The sequence below is a fragment of the Melanotaenia boesemani genome, chromosome 4 (assembly GCF_017639745.1).
Source record: "Melanotaenia boesemani isolate fMelBoe1 chromosome 4, fMelBoe1.pri, whole genome shotgun sequence".
NCBI classification, from domain to species: Eukaryota; Metazoa; Chordata; class Actinopteri; order Atheriniformes; family Melanotaeniidae; genus Melanotaenia; species Melanotaenia boesemani.
In genome coordinates, this window is record NC_055685.1 from 2,447,141 (window position 1) to 2,466,620 (window position 19,480).

The window sequence follows — 19,480 nt, forward strand, 5'->3', positions numbered from 1 at the left end:
TCACAGAATCAGGCTTGAAAAGACTACAACTACACAAGATCCTAGTTTCACTACACACACACAAAAAAAGTTCCAGTCAAACCCGGCCCTTTTCCCTATGCTACATTATGGGGCGGGAGGGGGGGGGGGGGGGGGGGTGTCACAACAAGCACAAACTGAGTAAGAAAATGAACACCAAAAGCGACAGAGTGGGAGTCATTTAACCCGACATTCTGCTCTGGACTTCTGTTTTGTTCCCTGAATCATCGATGGAAAAGGCTCATCCTCTTCCAGTTCAAGATATAAGTATATGACATTAGAAATTTTATATATACATAAGCATTTTTGTTTGTGTCTCTCTGGGGCTTGTATAGGTATATCTATGTGCACATATAGAGCATTTTTATTCTTAAATATGTATTGTTAAATTAGAGGTTTGTAGTGTTTGTGTTTTGTTTACATTCAGTTTTTTTTACGATAAGGAGTAGATACATAAAGAAGAGGTATGCAAAGGAACAAGGTGGGAGAGTTTCAAGTGTTCCTGTGTCAGCCCTCAACAAAGCCTCCGTCTTTTTACGGGGGCTGAAAGATCATCTGGGACTCTTTCAAGGCCAAGAACGTTGGCAGGTCAAGAGACAGAGCACGAATGGAGAAGAGAAAGCAATGAAAGCTGGCTCTGCTGCTTTCTGACGTAAAAACAAGCTAAGAAAGGTGGGGAAGAGATGAAAGTGCCTTCAAGATGTGAGTTGATGGCCAGGATCTGACTACATATATGAGGGTCGTCAAGGTTATGTGAATGTCTTCTGAGGTATTCTGTGTTGTAAGTTTTTTTCTTCTTTACATTTTTGCACCCCCCCCCCCCCAAAAAAAAATAAACAAACAAACACAAAAAAGAAACAAAAGAAACAGCAAAATGGAAAACATCAAAGAACACACGGCGTTTCTTCCCCTTCCTGGATTCATCATCATCTTCATCTTCATCATTATACAAGCACTCATTTTCTGAGCAGCTTCCATTAGTTTTGACATTTGGGAAGGCAACAGTCCAAGTCTTAGAAGTTAGAGATGGAAATGAATGACAAGGTCTCCCCCTGACTAAGAACTATTCAGATTTACAATCCTCGCTGTTTATAAAGCACTGAAAAGTATTTGGCTGAAAATAATGTTTAGAATGAGCCCAAAGGGAAAAAAAACAACTTTTAAAGGCTTTTCAACAGGTGATGTTCTTGCTTTCACGAACCAAATTTTAGCCAGTGTCATCAAGAAATAGAAATCAAACAAACTAAAAGCCAGACCAAAGCTATGAGAAGAGTTCCTACAGCAGGATGTTCTGCAATATTCATCTCGCCTGCAGAACACCTGCCCCGTCTAACCTGCCCATCGATCCACTGGAAATACTCTGAAATGCAGCGTAATGCCTCAGAGTAAGGAGCAGGAAGTCTACAACCAGTCACAAAGGAAACAAAAAAAACCTCCAAGAAGATCACAAAAAACAATCCCCACTCACAAACTGATTCTTTTTTTTTCTCAAACACATAAACCCAAAGGAAAGCTGGACCATCACAGCAGATCTGGAGATACATGAACTCAGCCACCTTTAAATATTGAGCCTCTTTGGGGGAGAAGTTCATCAAATTTACACCAAGGCTGAATTACTGACCAACTACCAAATTCATGAACGTGCCTTTCTTGTAGATAGCCTCAATATTAAAGACACACCCCCACAGTGGCTAAATGAGCCTCAGGCTCTGTTCTTAGAAAATCTGCAAACTCCTCATCAGAGGAGAGCGTTGCAGGCAAAGTCTCTGTGAAATGACAACAGGGAGAAAGACAAGACACCAAGGATGCAGCCTGACCCGACCAGAGCTCTGTCCTGGGATGAATGTGGGCCCCACAGGCCAAGGGATGGAAAGGTTTCTGATTTTTCACCAAAGAAACAGTGAAATCAGGGCACATCACAGACCATCTGAGGAAACTGGAAGTTTTTAAATGACAAAAAAGCATCCTCTGATTGGTCAGAAAGCAACCAGGGTAGTTTCTCTGATGAGAGCCTGCAGCATTAAGCCTTCATCCAAACTTTCAAACCCACTGCTGCAACATCTCAAGTCTGTAAGGTCCAGAAATGTTTTAAACACAGCAAACTGGCTCAAGTTTTCAGACAGACCCACAGTCTGAGTCTGGAGGGACTCCTGCAGAAGGAATCATTGAAGAGGACACGTACGTCTTTACACAAGCCTATCTGAAAGTCGAGAGGAACAAAAAAGAGAAACCAACAAAGAAAAGAGCAGAAGCATCCAGAGGTAAGTAATTGCTCAGCAGCGAGTAGAAGCAATGGTGGGAGAAACATCTGCACATCGGTTTTCCACAAGACAGAATCAAATATTCAAAAATCTGCTGTTTAGAGGCAGAATGAGCAGCCAGTCCTGGTAGGTGGCTCTGCAGGGCCACACACCTCCATATAGGGACAATGCTGCAGGATCGTCATGGCGATACAGCAGCACCCCTGATTTCTAACCTTCCTCCTGTCAACAGGTTGAACATATGTGTTTGCAGAAAGCTCCAGACCTGTCCGGGTAGGAAATGCGTTTCAGTCGTGTTTCACTAAAAGCCCTGACGTGGTTAAGTGTGTCATGCGGGTGGGGACGGCGACCTTTATTCTCCTCTACTTCACTTAGATCTCATCCTCGCTTCGCCATCCATCCACCTCCTCAGACCGCAGCCTCCATCCGACGCTGTCTGGCTGCCATCTGTGAGGGGGCTTCCTGACGAGGCGGGGGTGAGGCGTACGGCGGCAGTGCTGGCTCGCCGGGGGCGAGAACAGCTACTGTGAGAAATGTCTGTCTGCAGCGCAGAATAATCACAGACGAGATGGGAATTTAAAACACAAACGTGACCTAAATCTCACACGACGTTGCGTAGAGAAGAAGTTGTTCCTAGTTTCAGTCGGAGGACAAACACACTCACAGGTTCCAGATAAAGAACCCAAATAGACGTGTACGCATTAAAATCTGTCCTCTGATGTGTTTCTCATTTTCAGAAGATTCTGAAAGAAATAAAACCACAGAAGAAGAAAATGCCTTTCTAATTGACAAATTTTTGCCTTTGCTCTATTGTAACATGAATTTAAGGCTCAAAACATTTTTCCCCATGTTGCCTCCAAACCACAAAGGCCTCAGACTGAAATGGTAATTAATTTGAACAACAGGAGGAGGTGTGTTGCTCTGATTGCTGCAGATCAGCGTCGTTCCAAAGGCGTGCCTGGCCTTGAGACCGTCCTCAGCTCTGCTCTGCTCTCTGAGCCACTGATGCTCACAGCCCAATCCCAGCTCAGACCTTTAGAAAACACACACATTCCTGACACAATGTGAGGATTTTCATGTTGAAAATCAAATAAACATATTTTGTGAGTTCAGAAAAAGAAATCCAGACTGAAAGCCACAGCGGGGTGTTTCTCAGACCAGATTAGGCCAGAGTTAGCTAGCTAGTCTTTGTGGATACCGGAGCTGCATCACACTTCTGAGCAAAGAAAACCTTCACGTGTCTTGTTTTCATCCTGTTTGGTTAAAATTTTGAGTCTCATTTTAGATTTAACATCCTCAGACCAGGATCCGAACTCCTGCAGACCAGGATCCGGACTTCTGCAGACCAAGATACGGAGTCCAGCAGACCAGGATCCGGAGTCCAGCAGACCAGGATCCGGACTCCTGCAGACCAAGATACGGACTCCTGGAGACCAGGATACGGACTCCTGCAGACCAGGATCCGGACTCCTGCAGACCAAGATCCGGAGTCCAGCAGACCAGGATCTGGATTTCAGCAGACCAGGATCTGGACTCCTGAATACCAGGATCCGGACTCCAGCAGAAGGACCGACACACTGAGGTGACTGAGAGGTGTGTGTGAAACAGTAAGAAGTAGTTTTCACAGAGGCAGTGCCTGCAGCTTCCCGGCGTTCCCGATCCCAATCAGCCATCGTTCTGCCGGCTGCGGACAGAACACGCCCACCTGCTTCTAAATCAGACATGGCAGACTCCAGCTTTATAATTATTCATATAATCCGCCCACATGAAGGGTGGCTACCTGATGGGGGGGGGGGGGGGGGGGGGGGGTGTGAACAGCTGAATGTGCTGGAGAAAAGACTTCTTAAAGACTAGAGACAGAAAGGTTCATGTTACAGGAATAACAACAGTACGAACGACTACAAGAAACAACAGTTCAAATCCAAAATCTGTTTGTTGGTTACGTCTAAAAATCTGGAAACCAGATGTACTAAAAATCCTGATTCTTCTTGTGTGTGTGTGTTTCTAATGTACAATCAGCTGCTTTTAAGTGGTTGGACCTGAGGTATAAATGACAACCAGATATGCAGCCTGACAGAATAAGAAACAGCAGAGGAGCATGGCAATCATAGACATGATGTTTTTTCTTTCCTGGCGTGGCACCACGTCCCTGATGTTTTTTCTCATTCTGGGGAAACGTGATGACTGACAGTGAGGTTACAGTATTTGTTGTTTAACATCATTTTCTTCTTTTATGGTAATTCTGACAGTCTTTCACTCCAAAAAAAAGAAAAAGGAAAAAGAAAAGAGAAGCTAATTGTCATACCTGAAGATGAAAACATTAAACAGTAAAATAAATACATACATATTCTGAAGCTTCTTTCAGTTTTATGACAATAAGGTACATTTTTCTGTGTGCTGTTTTTTATGTGGAATGCAGTGAAAGTTTTTTTTTTTTTTTTTTTTTTCCAGTTTTTCTTTTTTAAGCAAGGTTAACTTGTCCACCTGCCCCCCAACACCCCCCTATGGGTATCGGATTTGTCCTGTAAGACAATTTAAAAAAACAAACATGAAACCCAAATGTCGAGTTGTGTTTCAACCTGGAGTCGAATTGCATCTAAAAACAACAACAAAAAACAACAACAACAACAAAAAAAAAAAAAGCCTTCAGCGAACACAAGCCCTTATTCTTTCCCAGAGCAGGGTGGGACCGACCCGACCCGCCTCGCCGCCTCCAGGTGAAACCAGACAACTTTGAGTTTTAAGAAAAAGTAAGTGAGAGGATTCAATTCTCCCATACAATCCTGGTCCCGGAAAAACAAGAACAGCTGAATGATCCCTGTGGGTCTCTTTGTCAGTGTGTGGCTTAAAACTCTTCTAAGAGGTTCTGTTACAGAAAAAATACCTGAAAAGTGTTACGGTGGCACATATTGGTCAGTCAGACATTTGAAGCGCCTCCCTTCTTCCTTTGTTACAGGAAGGCAAAACAAAAGTACAACAAACAAAAAGACAGTAACGGAACAGAAACAGTGGAGAACACTAAAATTTCCCAGAGTATCAGCTAACGCTTTGCCAAGCACCAACGTAAGGTATACATTATAGTACGAGGCACGGAGAGGAGTAAGAGTTCTGTGAATGAGGTACAGCGCTTGAGCTCGGCTCACAGACGGGTGACAAACTAAAGGAAAAATCCCAGAACCACAGAACCCCCGCAAAGAGGAGAAACAGGGGCTCGTTCATGCAATTTGGGCCAAATGTTGTTCTGCGTTTTCAGCTTCATAGCAGCACATGAGGCCTCAGGACGGTCTGGTGAGGATGGAAATGATCCTTACTGCTTACTGAACATCTGCAGGAGATTCAGGACAGTTTCAAGAGAGTTCCTGAGATCCAAAGGCTGTTTAAAGAAGCTGGGTACAACTGAAAAGAGTTTGGAAAAGGAAGCACCTTTGGCATCTGTCTATTGGCTTTTGGAAATGATTGATCAGGATAAGCTAGAAAATCTTACTGAAACCAGCTGGTAGAAGAGCACATGCATTGTTTGAACTGAGACAAACCACCTCTATTTTTTTTTCTTCTTTTTTTTTAATCGCTACAGTCTCCAACTCTGATGTTAGTAACATCTACACCAGGATCTCAAACTCTGGTCCCAAAGGGCCACAGTCCTGCAGGTTTTAGATGTTTTCTGCTGCAACGCACAAGACTTTAATCAACAGGTCACAGTGCAGAACTTGAGCTGTTGGATCCACGTTACTAGAATCAGGTGTGTTGAAGCAGGAAAGCATCCAAATCTTTCAGGATGGATCAGGAGTTCAAATCACAGACTGTTGTCATCTGACGTCATGGTTTCTCTCCTGACTGTGAAAATCACAATAATCCAGCTGCTTTAGGGGCTAAATCTGCACCGGTGGTCTGGCCTCAACCCAGTGCCTTTGGTTGGTCACCCGTCTGTTCCACATGTCGATAAACGTAGAATAGGTAGTTTAGTCTGCGCCACTAACAATCCTGAGACATTTACAGTACTGAAGGCTACTGTTGCATGCCTGCATCGGAGACAGCAGCATTTCCAATGCAAGCGGCGTACAGTGGAAATGTGAGCACTAGAATTAAAACAGTCTGTTGAGAAAAAAAAAAAAAAAAAAAAAAGAAAAAAAGAAGAGAGCCACTTCCTGTGCAGATCACTGCTCTGGTTCTGCAGGTCTGAGAGATTCCTCTCACTTCACCAAAACGCCTACCGAGGTATCTACCGAGGTTTGAGGGTCTTCAAAACTGAGATGCAATGGGGGCTATTTTTTTGTGGACAGGTGGAGCTGTTAACCACAGAACTACAGTCAAACTGAACCAAAGACAAATCAGACAAGAAATAAATATACATCTCAAATGGCATGCACCTCAGTCGATCAGATCAGGCTGAAAAGGGGACTTTCAAAACCACTTCCAGCTTTGTTTCAGGGATTAAATTTACAGCTTTATTCCAAAATAAAACACGTCCAATAAGGATCAATAAGAAGGGGAAGAAAGGTTCCTCAGATTATTTAGGGATTAGTGTAAATTATTCACACATACTGGTTGGCTTTGGAAGAATCTCCCCTCACAGGGGAGTTCAGTCTAAGTGCTGCTGTGGACTTAATCCATGCAAACAGTTGCATTAAATGCCAAATACATCGTCTCTGTACATACAGGTCATGCTTTACATGCATCATATGAAAGAAGCTGACAAAGATTTACAGGAGGTAGAAGGGAGTGAGTTCAACAATTATCGTGTTTATTAAAACTAATAAGAAGTGCTTCCCGATCAGCACCAAGGCTCTGATCCCGTTTTAACTAGCAGATCAGTGCATTGTCCTACGCTGGGTCCAACTCTGTCTGCACAGCAACCTTTTAGACACTTGTAATGCTTAGCATTGTCAAAGTGTTGGACGCATTTCATGCAAGACGACCCCACGGGCAGTAACCTTTTTCCAGGGGTCTTTCACCAAACATCTTAAGGAACAAAGCTTAGGGTGGATTTCCAATAACCACAGAGAAGAATCTCAATTGCCACAGAAAGTAAATGAGTCTAATTCTAATTAGACTGTGACCAATTCATAGTAATACTTGCTGTGGGTTTAAGCGCCAGTGCCTTTAACATTAATCGTGTTTAACTTTTCATTACTGGAACATAGAACTTCGGTTCAACCCCCAAAATCAGCCAAATAAAAAGTGGTGCATGCCATTTCTTTTTAAAGGAATTATAATAATATTAATAACAAAATCAAATAAATAAAATGCACAATACATTTTATAAAGGAGTGAATCATCATTTCATCTGAGCAGATTTACAATTGTCATGTTAAAATCTCACAGACTGGGTGAGCACCAGGCAGTGTTCAGAGCAACATTTAGAGGCAAGGAGGGGCCGGAAATGGGAAGGGGGGGGACAATCAGACAACACGACACAAAACTCAACGTGTTCAAGGTGACAAACTTTCTTCTGTTTTCTCTCTTTTTTTTTTTTTTTGTCTTTTAGTGCGGAGGTCAATGAGAGGGAAAGAAAGAGTCGTTTGGGTCCAAGCTGCATCTTTCTCAAAGTCTTCAGTCACTAAAGCTTTATGATTACATCCGTCTACCCTCTTCCTCTTCCTCCTCTTCTTCTCTCTCTGTTCCCAGAGAAGAGCTACAATACAAGCATAACCTCAAACTTTTATCCCTCTTGTTTTTATCATCTTAACCTTTCAAAAGTGCTATTTTATTTCAGCGCCGTGAGTTAAATTCCCGAACCGAGCTTCAGTGTTTTCTGTTTTCATGATTCCGTAGCAGGTTTTTTTGTTTGCTTGTTTGGCTATGGCACTGCCATAATAAATCATGTGGCCATATTACGGACAAAGCATTAATGAGAGACGTGTCTTGTCCTCTCTGTCTATTATAGGTCCAACAAGAAATCATCATATTTGTAACCCACACCATCTGTCTCAGTTACCCTGAGTTAAAAATGAGGAGAGAAGAAAAGGAATGAAGCAAAAAACACCCAGAATCATGGATTGGCTTTTACATAGTTAGTCATAATAACTTAAATATATTAAAATCTGCCTCTCCCTCATCTATCAACTAACCCTCCCCACTGCATATTACCCACCCACCGCCCCATAAAGAACAACCCTCAATAAATGCACATTGTTTCATACATAACTGCCTTTAAAATCATCTAAAAATTTGAGGGAGAGACATTTTTTTTTAAACTCATCAGCTAAGCCGCTCCTGCTTAGCATCATTAGAAAAGAAAACCACAAAAACCCATAAGCAATATGTTGTTATTAGCTAAGACAAGCTAAAGTTTGTTAGCCTGGGCTAGCTAAAGCCTTAATAGGAGCTAGATAATGAACTGGATAGCAGCACAGTTTCACATTCTGATCCTAAAAGGCCATCATCCAGTAAAGATCTCCATGAGGGGGTTGAGCTCACTTTGGTCACCATTTGGAGGCAACCTGCATGTGGCTTTGCCTTTCCAGGATCAGCAGTGACAGACTGATGGAGGTCCATGAGGTAGCATCTCGCCTTAAAAACAGCTGATCCATAATCAGAGTACCCTTCGAGTTGTCCCTTGGCAAAAAAAACAAAAAAAAAACAAAAAAAAAAAAAACAAGAGGGTGCATTCAGAGCGTCCAACATCTGAATATGAATCAGCATAAGCAGGCAACGTGCACCTCTGACCCATTGCAAGGTTGCATCTGGGCTTCAAAAACAGACCATTATAAGTGCATGATGCATGGGCAACAATGCCGAGGTAACCTGGTCTGCAAGCACCAGACCCAAAGTGTAGTGCAAAAGAAAGCAAAAAAAAAAATCAAACAAAAAGATAGAGGAGAAGAAGTTGATTATAGGAGTCAGTAGTGTCCACGAAACTCACAAACATGCATCCCTGAATGACTTTTATGTCTTCTCACGATCAGAAGAGGACGGGTTAATCTTGCTTTCGTCCACACAGAGATTAGTAGAGTATTTTTAAGGAGGAAAGAAAAGGTTTGCAGTTAAAGCATCATGGCTACCTGGCAATAAGAGATGGGTTTGATTCAGAACCCTTGTGAGGAACATCAATGACATGATTACACCTTATTGTTGGCTTTAAATGGAATAGACGTTTCACTTACCAATTTTCCAGCTATTTTTCCATGAGAAAGGGCAAGGTAAAAGGGACTAATTTGTCAGTATTTGAAATTTTCAACCATCCCCTCATTTTTTAACCCCCCAAAAAATCTAATTCATCAAAGCCCAAACTGCATTTAGAGGCAGCAATGGATCTGAGAATCAAGTTCAGAAAAGACGGGAGTTTGGGGTTTTGGGCTGGGGATTATCAGCATGCTAAAGGAAATTTCATTGTCTTACGTCTTTATAGTTGCATTTGTTAAGCTCCTGGATATAAAAGCTAAACAAATGCTTATTCAGCGTTTCTCAAACGACGCTGTTTATAAACTGTCCGATTGGTAGTTTCTTTCCAGCTTGTTTTTAAGGATCTTCCTCATTTTATCCCTGCGTTTGTGCTCACCCAGATACTGCAAAGTAGATTGGCACAAATAAAGCCCCATCCATTTTAAAATTAAGTCACGTGACTGAGGTTTACATGTGTAAGTAGTTTAGTCGATTGGTTTGAAATCGTCATCAGTCTCCTCTTTTACATCGTCCTTAAGCTCAGCAGCTGCTAGCGGCAGGCCGTCTTCTCGAGGGGTTGTGGTGGGCGTGTTCTCTGTCTCGGTGGGAAAATCCTGGCCTCCTGCTTCCATCTTCATCATCAGCTTGAGCTTTTTCTTTGGGGGGTTCTTCAAGGTTCCCATGCGCTCTTTTACCTTGTACTCAAGGGTGCTGTGTGGGATCCCATACATGTTCTGTGCCTTAGACACGCTCATCTTCCCACTCATCACTACAGCTATGGCTTCCTCCAGAATCTCGCTGTTGTACTGCCGGTAACGGCCCCTCTTCTTCCTTGGCTGCTTGGAGCTTGGGTCCCCTTCCACGTCGGAGATGGAGTACGCCGGCCCCGAAGAGGAGTGGTCCAAGTCAGAGCTCCAGTAGTCAGCTGCCCCATCCAGAAGGCTTCCAAGACTTCCTCCCCGGCGGTTCTGCTTCGGCAGGATGGCCCTCAGCTTCCGGCTTAGCGTATTCTCCCCATGACCACCTCCCCCTACCCCCATGGCACCATAACCGTACAGATCAGAGGCATGGGAATCCCAGGAGAGATCCATTCCCCGAACCTGGGGGATCTTCAGGTCGACAGGTGGTGAGTGGCCCTGCTCCCGTTTGCCCTCGCTGTGGTGGTGTTGGGCCTTTGAGACCTGATTATGGCTGTGATGTTGGAGGGAACTCTTAAAGGAGAAGGTGCCATGGTGGTTATGGTGGTGATTCTCCAGGAATGTAGGCAGGTCTTTGAGATCACTCAGAGCTCCACCGGCCTGCTTTAGTTTCATCAGGCTTTCAAGCTGGGCCTTGTTTCCCCAAAATGAGGAAGAACCCTTCTGGCTAAGCAGGGACTGGGACTGCCCATGATTCAGCAGGCCAGATGACTCGAGACTGGCCAATGAAAGAGCCGTTGGCTGGCTCAGAAGGCGCTGCTTTTGGCTGAGAAGCTCTTCCTTGATGCGCAGCGAGCGGGCCATCGGGGGCTTGAAGGAATTGACGTAATTCTCCCTTAGTCCTTCCTGCAAACTTCTGTGCAGCAGGCTGTCATCGTCCTCCACCTCTGACAGGGTATGATCTGCTTTGAGCAAACGTCTGGATGGAGAAGAAAAAGAAGATGATGAAATTAAAGATTTTTTCATATGTAATGTATTATCTTTGTATTTAACCCTTAAAACTCCAAACTTGCTATGTTTAGTCCACCTGCTTCTCTTTTTTCTTTTTTTTTTAACTGCCAGTAGTAGCATAAAGGCCAACCAGAACAAGAAAAAAAAGACAGAATTATGTACTAACAGTATTTTGCATAAATAAGTCTGAAAAAATATTGGCATTGAAACAAACACACAACAGAAACTATTTCCATGTTTCCACTTTTTCCTCATTTCCAGTTATTCCTGCTACTATTTACCTGCTATCCTCACTAAACCAACTCCAGCTCAGCTGCTTTGTGGCGCCACCGTGCATCAGAAACGTCTTCTTGGCTTTATTCCAGTCATAGAGGAGCATTATTTTTCTTCTTTTCACACACACATAGAACTTTCTGCTCACTGGTTGATCCTTGGCTGCTCCTGATTGGACGTTACCATCAATCTAAGCTCTCTGATTGGTGGAAAGTCTGACAGGAAGTGGCTTCATCATCATGTCCAGGCCTAAATAGAGGTCTCTTAGCAACATAGTAGTGATGGTGATCTTTTATGATGAAGGTTTGATAAATAATGGCGCTATCATGGATCACTCATTATGATTTACCAGATAGTCTCTGAATAAACACGACATTTAGTGGCTGGATTGTAAACCTCCTGGCTGGGATATAAATGCCTGGAAATCTTCCTTAGTCACTTAAAGGATAACTATCCATCACAATTTACCCCACAGAGATACACACTACCGTTTCTGAGAAACTGATGCTGATGTAACTGACAGCGATGCTGGGGGATGCTGGAGTTTTAAGGGTTAAGATGATGTTTGCTTGTCTTGAATTATTAAAGTCAGACATTCTTATGGTCTTCCACCAACTTTCGGTTTTTCATTCATCTGAAACATGTTAACATTCCAGGGGCCTTTACTAGAACTGCTGCAATCTATGTACCTACAGCATAGTCTCTATAGCAACCTTGGAAATACTCTCCACAAAGTAGTCCCATAGGCTCATAATAACAGGAAAGAGCTTGGATGGCATATGGGGGCTGGATGGCTAAACTTGAGGGACATAATGTATCCCTCTACTGGAGATGTATTCTGTTGAGCTACAGAGTGTCTAAGATGCGGGGAGTCCTCAGCAGGAGCTTTAAGACAGATTATCTCAGTAGGCTATCTCAAGCTGTAAACAATACAGGGTTAATGGGAGTCTGGAGTCGACTCTCAGAGCGATCTGAGCGTACAACCTTCAGAGATGCTGCTGCCGTGTGTTTTTACTAACTAGATAAGTAAAGAAGTGAACCATACAGTAAGTTAGACTGAAGGCTTGTTTCAGGGTCTGAATAATGGATGGAGATGTGCATACTTTGTGTTTAAATGCCTTTATTTTCTGTTTGTTCCTGCAGAAAACGTTTAATTTTCTTTCATCTTCATGTAATAAATGTTTGATTTTGATTTTCATGTCAAAACCTAAACATTGTTCTTTTACATCATAACCAAAGACTTACAATATTTCTATTTGAATCAACTCAGTGTTTACAATGAAACTCCCAGTAAACGACAAACCATATCAGAAAATGGTCAAAATAATGTTTCTAATTGTAACTGAGCTACCTGTAATGCACACCAACCTGCCACGTACTGCAGGGGTGGTCTGGAAGATAAACTGGTGTCAGTGGGAGTGGAACTAGAGGCCCTGCCTCATTGTGTGGTTAATATTACATGACCCGATCATTAGAAGCCTCACTGGGATTCAGGCTCACAGTCTTCGGGCCCCAGGGCACACCGATTGTTTGGGCCTCAGGGAGGAGACTGAATCTCAAAATGAGGAGCTCATTTTTAATTTTTTACATTATTTTACTGTTGTTAAGAAAATACACTGGGCTTTGGATTGTACAGTGGGTCAGTACTTTACTGTCTCTGGGAAAATTAAATTAAATTAAATTAAATTAAATTAAATTAAATTAAATTAAATTAAATTAAATTAAATTAATACATGAACAAATAAAGAAATACATAAAGAAAAATCATATAAAATAAATAAACAATTAATTGAATAAGACAATAAAATTAAATAAAAAATTAAATGAATAATAAAATAAAATAAAATGTATAAATATATGAACAAAAAATAAAGCAGAATATTAAAATATAAACAATTAAATGAATAATAAAATAAAAGAAAATGTTGGGAATGTATATTTTTTCTTTACTATGATCAAACAGCAGCTTTGTTTGGAGCTCATCACCAGAAGATCCGCTCACACAGCTGCAGCTTGAATTTCTGGTTAATTAAAATGTGAAGGAAGCATTTTAGTCTAGAATCAGTTCCATCATCTCCTGCTGGATCAAAGGGATGCCTTCGACACCGTGGGGCAGGTCTTCTGTGCCCACATTCGCTCTCTGAATCGAACGTTTCCTAATCCATATTTGACCTACAGATCAAAAGTATTTTTGAAAAGGCAGCCGCAATTAATGTTGATTGTTTATTACCAAGTGCAATGGCTACTGCTTCACACATGACATTAAGACGGAGGATGTGCATTGATAAAGGAGCAGGATGCAGCACAGAGGATTGTCGATAAAGCCAGAGACACCGACTGCTTTTCAGAAAAGGAAAACAGTCAGATCCCAGTCATGTGTGGATGCACACAGCTGCTGAACTCTGACTCCGGGGTGAGGAGGGGGCGGCTTGAATCAGAAATCCCGACTGAAAAACAAATAAATATGTATAACAAGACTACTGATGGTTTGGATGCTGATCAGAACAACATGGAAGGTGGGAGGTGACAGGTTGTCTGAGGGTGCGGAGTTAAAATTGATGCTGTGAGAATTTCATATCCAACATATTTGAATATTAAGCCGACGAGATTTCGACTTCTGTGATTCCTATGAAATCAATACTTGTTGGCTAAGAACACAAAGCTTGACTGTGGTTCAGCATCTGGACACAGTTCTTATTCTTGGTGCGACATCTTCCCTTTACACCAGATTTCTGTGCAACATCTTCTGTCTTGGAAGTATGGAGCAGAAACACAGCATGCCAGCTGCTCCATCATTTAAATGTTTGATTCTTATCAAGTAGTTTTGATTAACAAACTGAGATTTGCACTGCAGGTACAGTTTACAAGTTCTTGACTCCACTTCAGGACAACTCGGGCATGATGGTACAGAAACATGAATGGAAGTGTAACTCACTCCCTCTGTGATTGTGCACACGCGGCAAACACTGTGATTTTATCATTCAGGACATCCTAAAATATACCTGAACATCTCACTGTATTAAATCCCAGAGAAGTCTAATTCTCTTTTACAGTAATCTACAACAAGTCTCTACTGCTGTTCTGCTCAGCTAAAAAAGAAATAAAGCTCTTGTCTCACCCTTTGACCACAGGAGCAGGTGAGTAGGTGGGCAAGGTTCTGGGGCTGCCTCCACTCTGGTTCTTCTTGGTGGAGAGGTCCAGGACGCCGTCTGAGGAGAACCACACATGGAAACATCGTTTAATGCATAATGTGGCTTTAAAAGCCAAAAAGATCTAAAGCAGAGACAATTATGTTTATGTAAAACCATGTAAAACCATGATCACACACATCCTCCGAACATATCTCTCCTGTCTGCACCAAGCTGGTTAATCCCTATAAATACCTGGGCACTCAATGGATGACAGGATGTCGTTTGATCTCTATGTTGATGCCGTGTGCAGGAAGCTCACCAGTGCATGTACTTTTACTGGAAGCTTCGAATTTTTAATGTTGACAGTACAGTCATGCAAATGTTTTACTCTTGTTTTACTGAATACCTTTTAACTTTATCTTATTTGTCGGTACGCCTCCCTTTCCCTCAAAAATAGGAACAGATTGCAAGGATCAGCCTGAATGACCTCTCAGCCTCGTATCATACCAGAGTCCTAAGCAAGGCCCGTTCAATCCTTGCAGATTAAAGCACCACTTGGCTCATGAGTTCCTACTGCTTCCATCAGGGCGTAGATACATCCTGCCTAAATGCAGGACAAACAGAAACAAATATTTTTTGCCTTGTCAAAGAAGTTGAACAAGTAGCTCTATTTTCTGTTTTAAATTATTTATCATAGTCTTTTTTGATATTTATTGTTGTTTGTGTGACTGTGATCTGATTGTTTTTACTGCTTGCTGCACAGCAAATTACCCCCGCGAGATAATAAAGATTCCTTGAACCTTGAAACTCAAGTAAAACTTATTAAATACTAAATATGAGCCCCTGAGCAGCTCATCTGATCAGAACTATGATCTGTGAAACTCCTCGTTTCCATCAGACGTGTTTAATGTCTTTATTTGAATCGTTTTAGATGGCAAAATTATATTTACTTGAGCAGGAAGGCAGTTACCATGACAACCATATCATATCTCTGTGTCTGAATGTCAGCAGCAGTGAAGTCACTTTTACTACACCATATTTACTTTAGCTGAAATGAATATCGTGGTAATCCAATAGTTTTTATTTTGTTTGGAAGCAGCTCTCCTCGCCAACACATCTAATATTTACTGAATTCATCATTTCTGAAACTTGAAAAGAAATCAGGAATTGTTGGGTTGATGATGTGTACCTGTTTTATAATTGTTCATGACCGTAAATCTGCACGTGACGACAGGATTTTTAGGATCAGCAGAGAAACCAAAAAGCTGGAAGGTGATTAACAGGTCAGAATGTACGTTTTTTTAAAAACTGAAACTGGAAAACAGAATGAAGAGTGTGCAGAGATAAATTCATGGAGAGTGGCTATAATCTATGACCTTGTGACCTGTCAAACCCAGACAACCCCATATGGACACGTAGCATGAACGCTAATCTTCAGAGGAATACATTTGGTGATATTAAAAAGGAGAAGAGTCGTTTCCCACACAGGAAAATGATTAATCTGACCATGTGTGTGGCAGCATGAGGTGGGCTAAGAACTAAAGACCACATGTCTTGTGGTGTGGTGTGTGGAAGAAAATATTTTAAAAACAACAACAGAGGGAAATTATATGTTAGAAGTTAGACTGATGAGGCTTTTTTCTGAGCTGGTGTTATCTCAACCATCATTAACAAACATGTTATGTTCCTGTTTATTTATATATTGTTGTTTTTACTAAAAAAAAAAAAAGAAAAAAAGAAACCTACTACAAGATTGCAATCTAGGATTAAGTTTCTTTTTCTTTTTCATTTCATTTTATTTGGCACATTAGTGGCAGTGATAAGCTTTAATGGGATCCATGATAAGGCCAGGATACAGACTAATCTGGCAAACACCAGAAATAAAATGCTTCAACATCACCGAGGTGGCATTTCTGCGCATGTCAGAGCAGAACAGATGAGAATCTGACTATTTTCCTAACAGGGTCGAAGAAATCTGGAAGGACTGGTGCATTTCTTGGCTGCAGCAGCAGAAAATGAATGTGAAGAACACAGAGCTTCACTTCATGAAGAAGCTGCTGTCTCTATCTGTCTGTGGGACTTTGGTTGACACTGTTTGTCCGCTGATGGCGGTGTGTTCACAGCAGGGACGAACATCGGCCAATCAGAGAGCAGAGGAGGTGTGACATGCCGAGGAAGCATTGAATTTTATTCCCAACGACAAAAACAGTAAATTTAGGTAAAGAGTCATCAAGTTGACATTAAATCCTATGTATCCATGTTGCCGTCCAGCTGAATGTGACACAATAGATAACATTTATGCTAGTTATTAATAACGGACCAATAGTCAAGGGGCTGTGGTATTTCTGAGAGTTAATACCTAATCTAGGGGATATGGTAAATGTAATATTATCTGCTCTAATCTGGGCAAAGTTGTAACCAGGAAAAAAAAATCATTCAGTCAGTAACACAAACAGATCACATACACAGTGTCCTGAAGGCCTAAACTATTTATAACTAAACTATGTCAAATATCTCGTCAATAAAATTTACAGCCTTTGCAAAAGTTTAAAACTGTTTCTTTATCAACATTTGATAACTTTGCATTTTATGTGGGTTGTTGAAAACTGGGTTGGACTAGTCTAGTACTGCAATTAATTGTTTTAAGTTCTTTTTAAAAGACAGGGGCTACTTTGTGTCTATAGGTCATTATAAATCTGACCAAACTAAAACAACCTTTGGAGTTCCTCAAGGCTCCATTCTGGGGCCACTGCTTCAACATCTACATGCTCCGACTCACTCAGATTGTGAAAAACAACTAAATATGTTACCATAACTATGCTGACAACACACAAATCTACATAACCATCTCACCAGGAGACTGCAGTCCGATTCAAACAATGATAAACTGAAATGATGAAGTTAAAGGTTGGACATGCAACAACTTTATTCAGTTAAATGAAGACAGAACTGAAATCTTTTTTAAGGAGCTAAGGAAGAAAACTTAAATGTCTGCTTCAAACAAAGTTAAAAACCAAAATAAAAGCCAGAATCTGGGAGTAGTCCTGGACTGAGACCTGAATTTCAACATCAAATTAAGACCAGTTGTGAAGTCGGCCTTTTATCTCTTAAAGAACATCTGGAGGACTAAAGGACTGATGACTCAGCAGGATTTCTGCATTTATCTTCAGTAGACTAGACTACTGAAACCCTCTCCTTAGATGTCTCTCTAAAAAGCCATCGGACACCTGCAGTTAATCCAGAATGCTGCTGCTCCATTCCTCGCAAAGGGTGCATTCACACCAGCCTTTTGATTCGAATCCAAGTCCAATTGCTCGGGAAGTCCGCTTCATTTAAGGGAGTGTGAATGTGCAAACGAGTTCTGATTCAGATACAAGAAGCGGATTTCGCCTACAAACCTATGTCTCAGTCCACTTCAAGGGAACCAAATACAGAAAGCGGACTACAAAACAAAGTGCACGGCATTGTGGGTAAACACAACTAAAAACATATGTGCATGTGAGAAGGGGGAAATCTTGTGAACCTTTGGTTGGAGTCAGATTGTGTCAGAGTTTTCAGTGATCACCTGGTTAAAGGTTTGGAAATCACTTTACTTCAGCCGGTTCGGATCCTTCGCTGCTAGCTGACCAGATGTTGGGGCTAAATTTAAGCTTTTCCTGGTTTTAGTTGGTTGAGCTCGTTTTAACTTAAGCTAATGTTTTAGTTTATAGAAAACCCAAACTTTAAAAATCAAAACCAGGTGCAGTAACAGAATCAGTTTCACTCTGTTTTCAGCAGCGTTGATGCTGTGATTCAACCATGTTTCAGGTTTTTATGCTGAGAAGTGATTAACAGGTGGTGTTTTTTATCTCTGAGCCAGAATCCTGGTAGGCAGGTGAGCCGTTTATTTTTTATTATTTTTATTATTTTACAATGAATGAGACTTATTTAACTTTTATTTTATTAAGTTAAATCTATATTTATTGATATTAGATGATTATTATACATTTTAAATGACAGCATTTTTGTAATATTTTTTTTTATTTTCTCTTGTAAACCCTAAGGGGGCGTGTATCCCCATTTGAGAAACATTGCTCTAAAAGATGTTTGTGTGTTTGTGTTTCTAAAGTAGAGAGAGAGACATCATGTGAATGCCAACATTTTTGTTGTAGAAATGAAGGAGGCTTACAGTAAGCTGGTATTAAAGTGTGTGACCAGTCACAGTGTGGTTGATCGGGCCGCGGACCTCTTGCTGCTTCTCTTTGATTAAACAGAGTGAGGCAGAGCTACTTTACTCAGCCCAGCATCACAGGTCTCCTCAGAAGTCATTTCATTTGCCAAATTTTTCTTTCTGTTATCTTTTGCAGAATCCTTTTGTTGGCTTACTGCTGCAGGTTAGCGTTTAGATTATTTTCCCGTCAAGGAACGGAGTTAAGTTAAAAACAAAGACTGGATCCAACCCATCTCTTTGAACTTAGGGTGAGCCTTGAATCACTGACAGCCAAAACAAGCTCGCGCATGTGTGCGTGTGTGTGTGTGTTTGTGTGTGTGTTTTCGTACCCTGCTGGCTGGGCTCTGGGGCAGCTTGACTCTTCTTGATGGTGAGGTCCAGCGGGCCGTCCTGGTCGGCCATGAGAAGCTTGCTGAGGACGGGGTTCTGTGCAGAGGCAGCAGCCGTCACTCCTCCCCCCGTACCGTTGCTGCTCTGAGTGCAGGCGGGTGCTGAGGCGGCAGCGACAGAGGCGGGGTTGAAGCCCACTCCCGGGGTCGGGGATGGGGAGGAGGAGGCAGACGATGGAGAGGAGATGGGTGTGGGCCCAGGCGGGGAGCTGGGGGCCGGTGCCAGAGACACCGCTCTCGGCAGGCTTTGGTCCTTCATGGTGCCGTTGGGCAGGGGCGGGTCGTCCTGAGTAGTTTTTGAGGTATATTCGGCAGCGAACTGGCGGATCATTCGCTGCATGATCTCACGAGCCACTAGAGGAATGTGAGGGTCAGAGAAACTTGGGAGGTCTGTGGAGGGAAAACACAGAGAAGCAAACATGTCAGCATCCCGTACTCGAGGAATTTG

General features: G+C 42.0%; 1 protein-coding gene across 1 annotated transcript in view; it reads right to left on the minus strand.

Annotated features, from left to right (window-relative positions):
• Positions 1-8,900: 8,900 nt before the first annotated feature.
• The window catches only part of lcor (ligand dependent nuclear receptor corepressor), an 84,164-nt gene continuing 73,584 nt past the window's right edge, over positions 8,901-19,480 (minus strand). Inside the window, exons 5-7 of the mRNA XM_041984248.1 lie at positions 18,973-19,422; positions 14,421-14,511; positions 8,901-10,997 (exon numbers count right to left, since the gene is read on the minus strand). Coding sequence (XP_041840182.1) covers positions 9,866-10,997; positions 14,421-14,511; positions 18,973-19,422 — 1,673 coding nt within the window. The 3' untranslated portion in view covers positions 8,901-9,865. The remainder of the gene's footprint in view (positions 10,998-14,420; positions 14,512-18,972; positions 19,423-19,480) is intronic.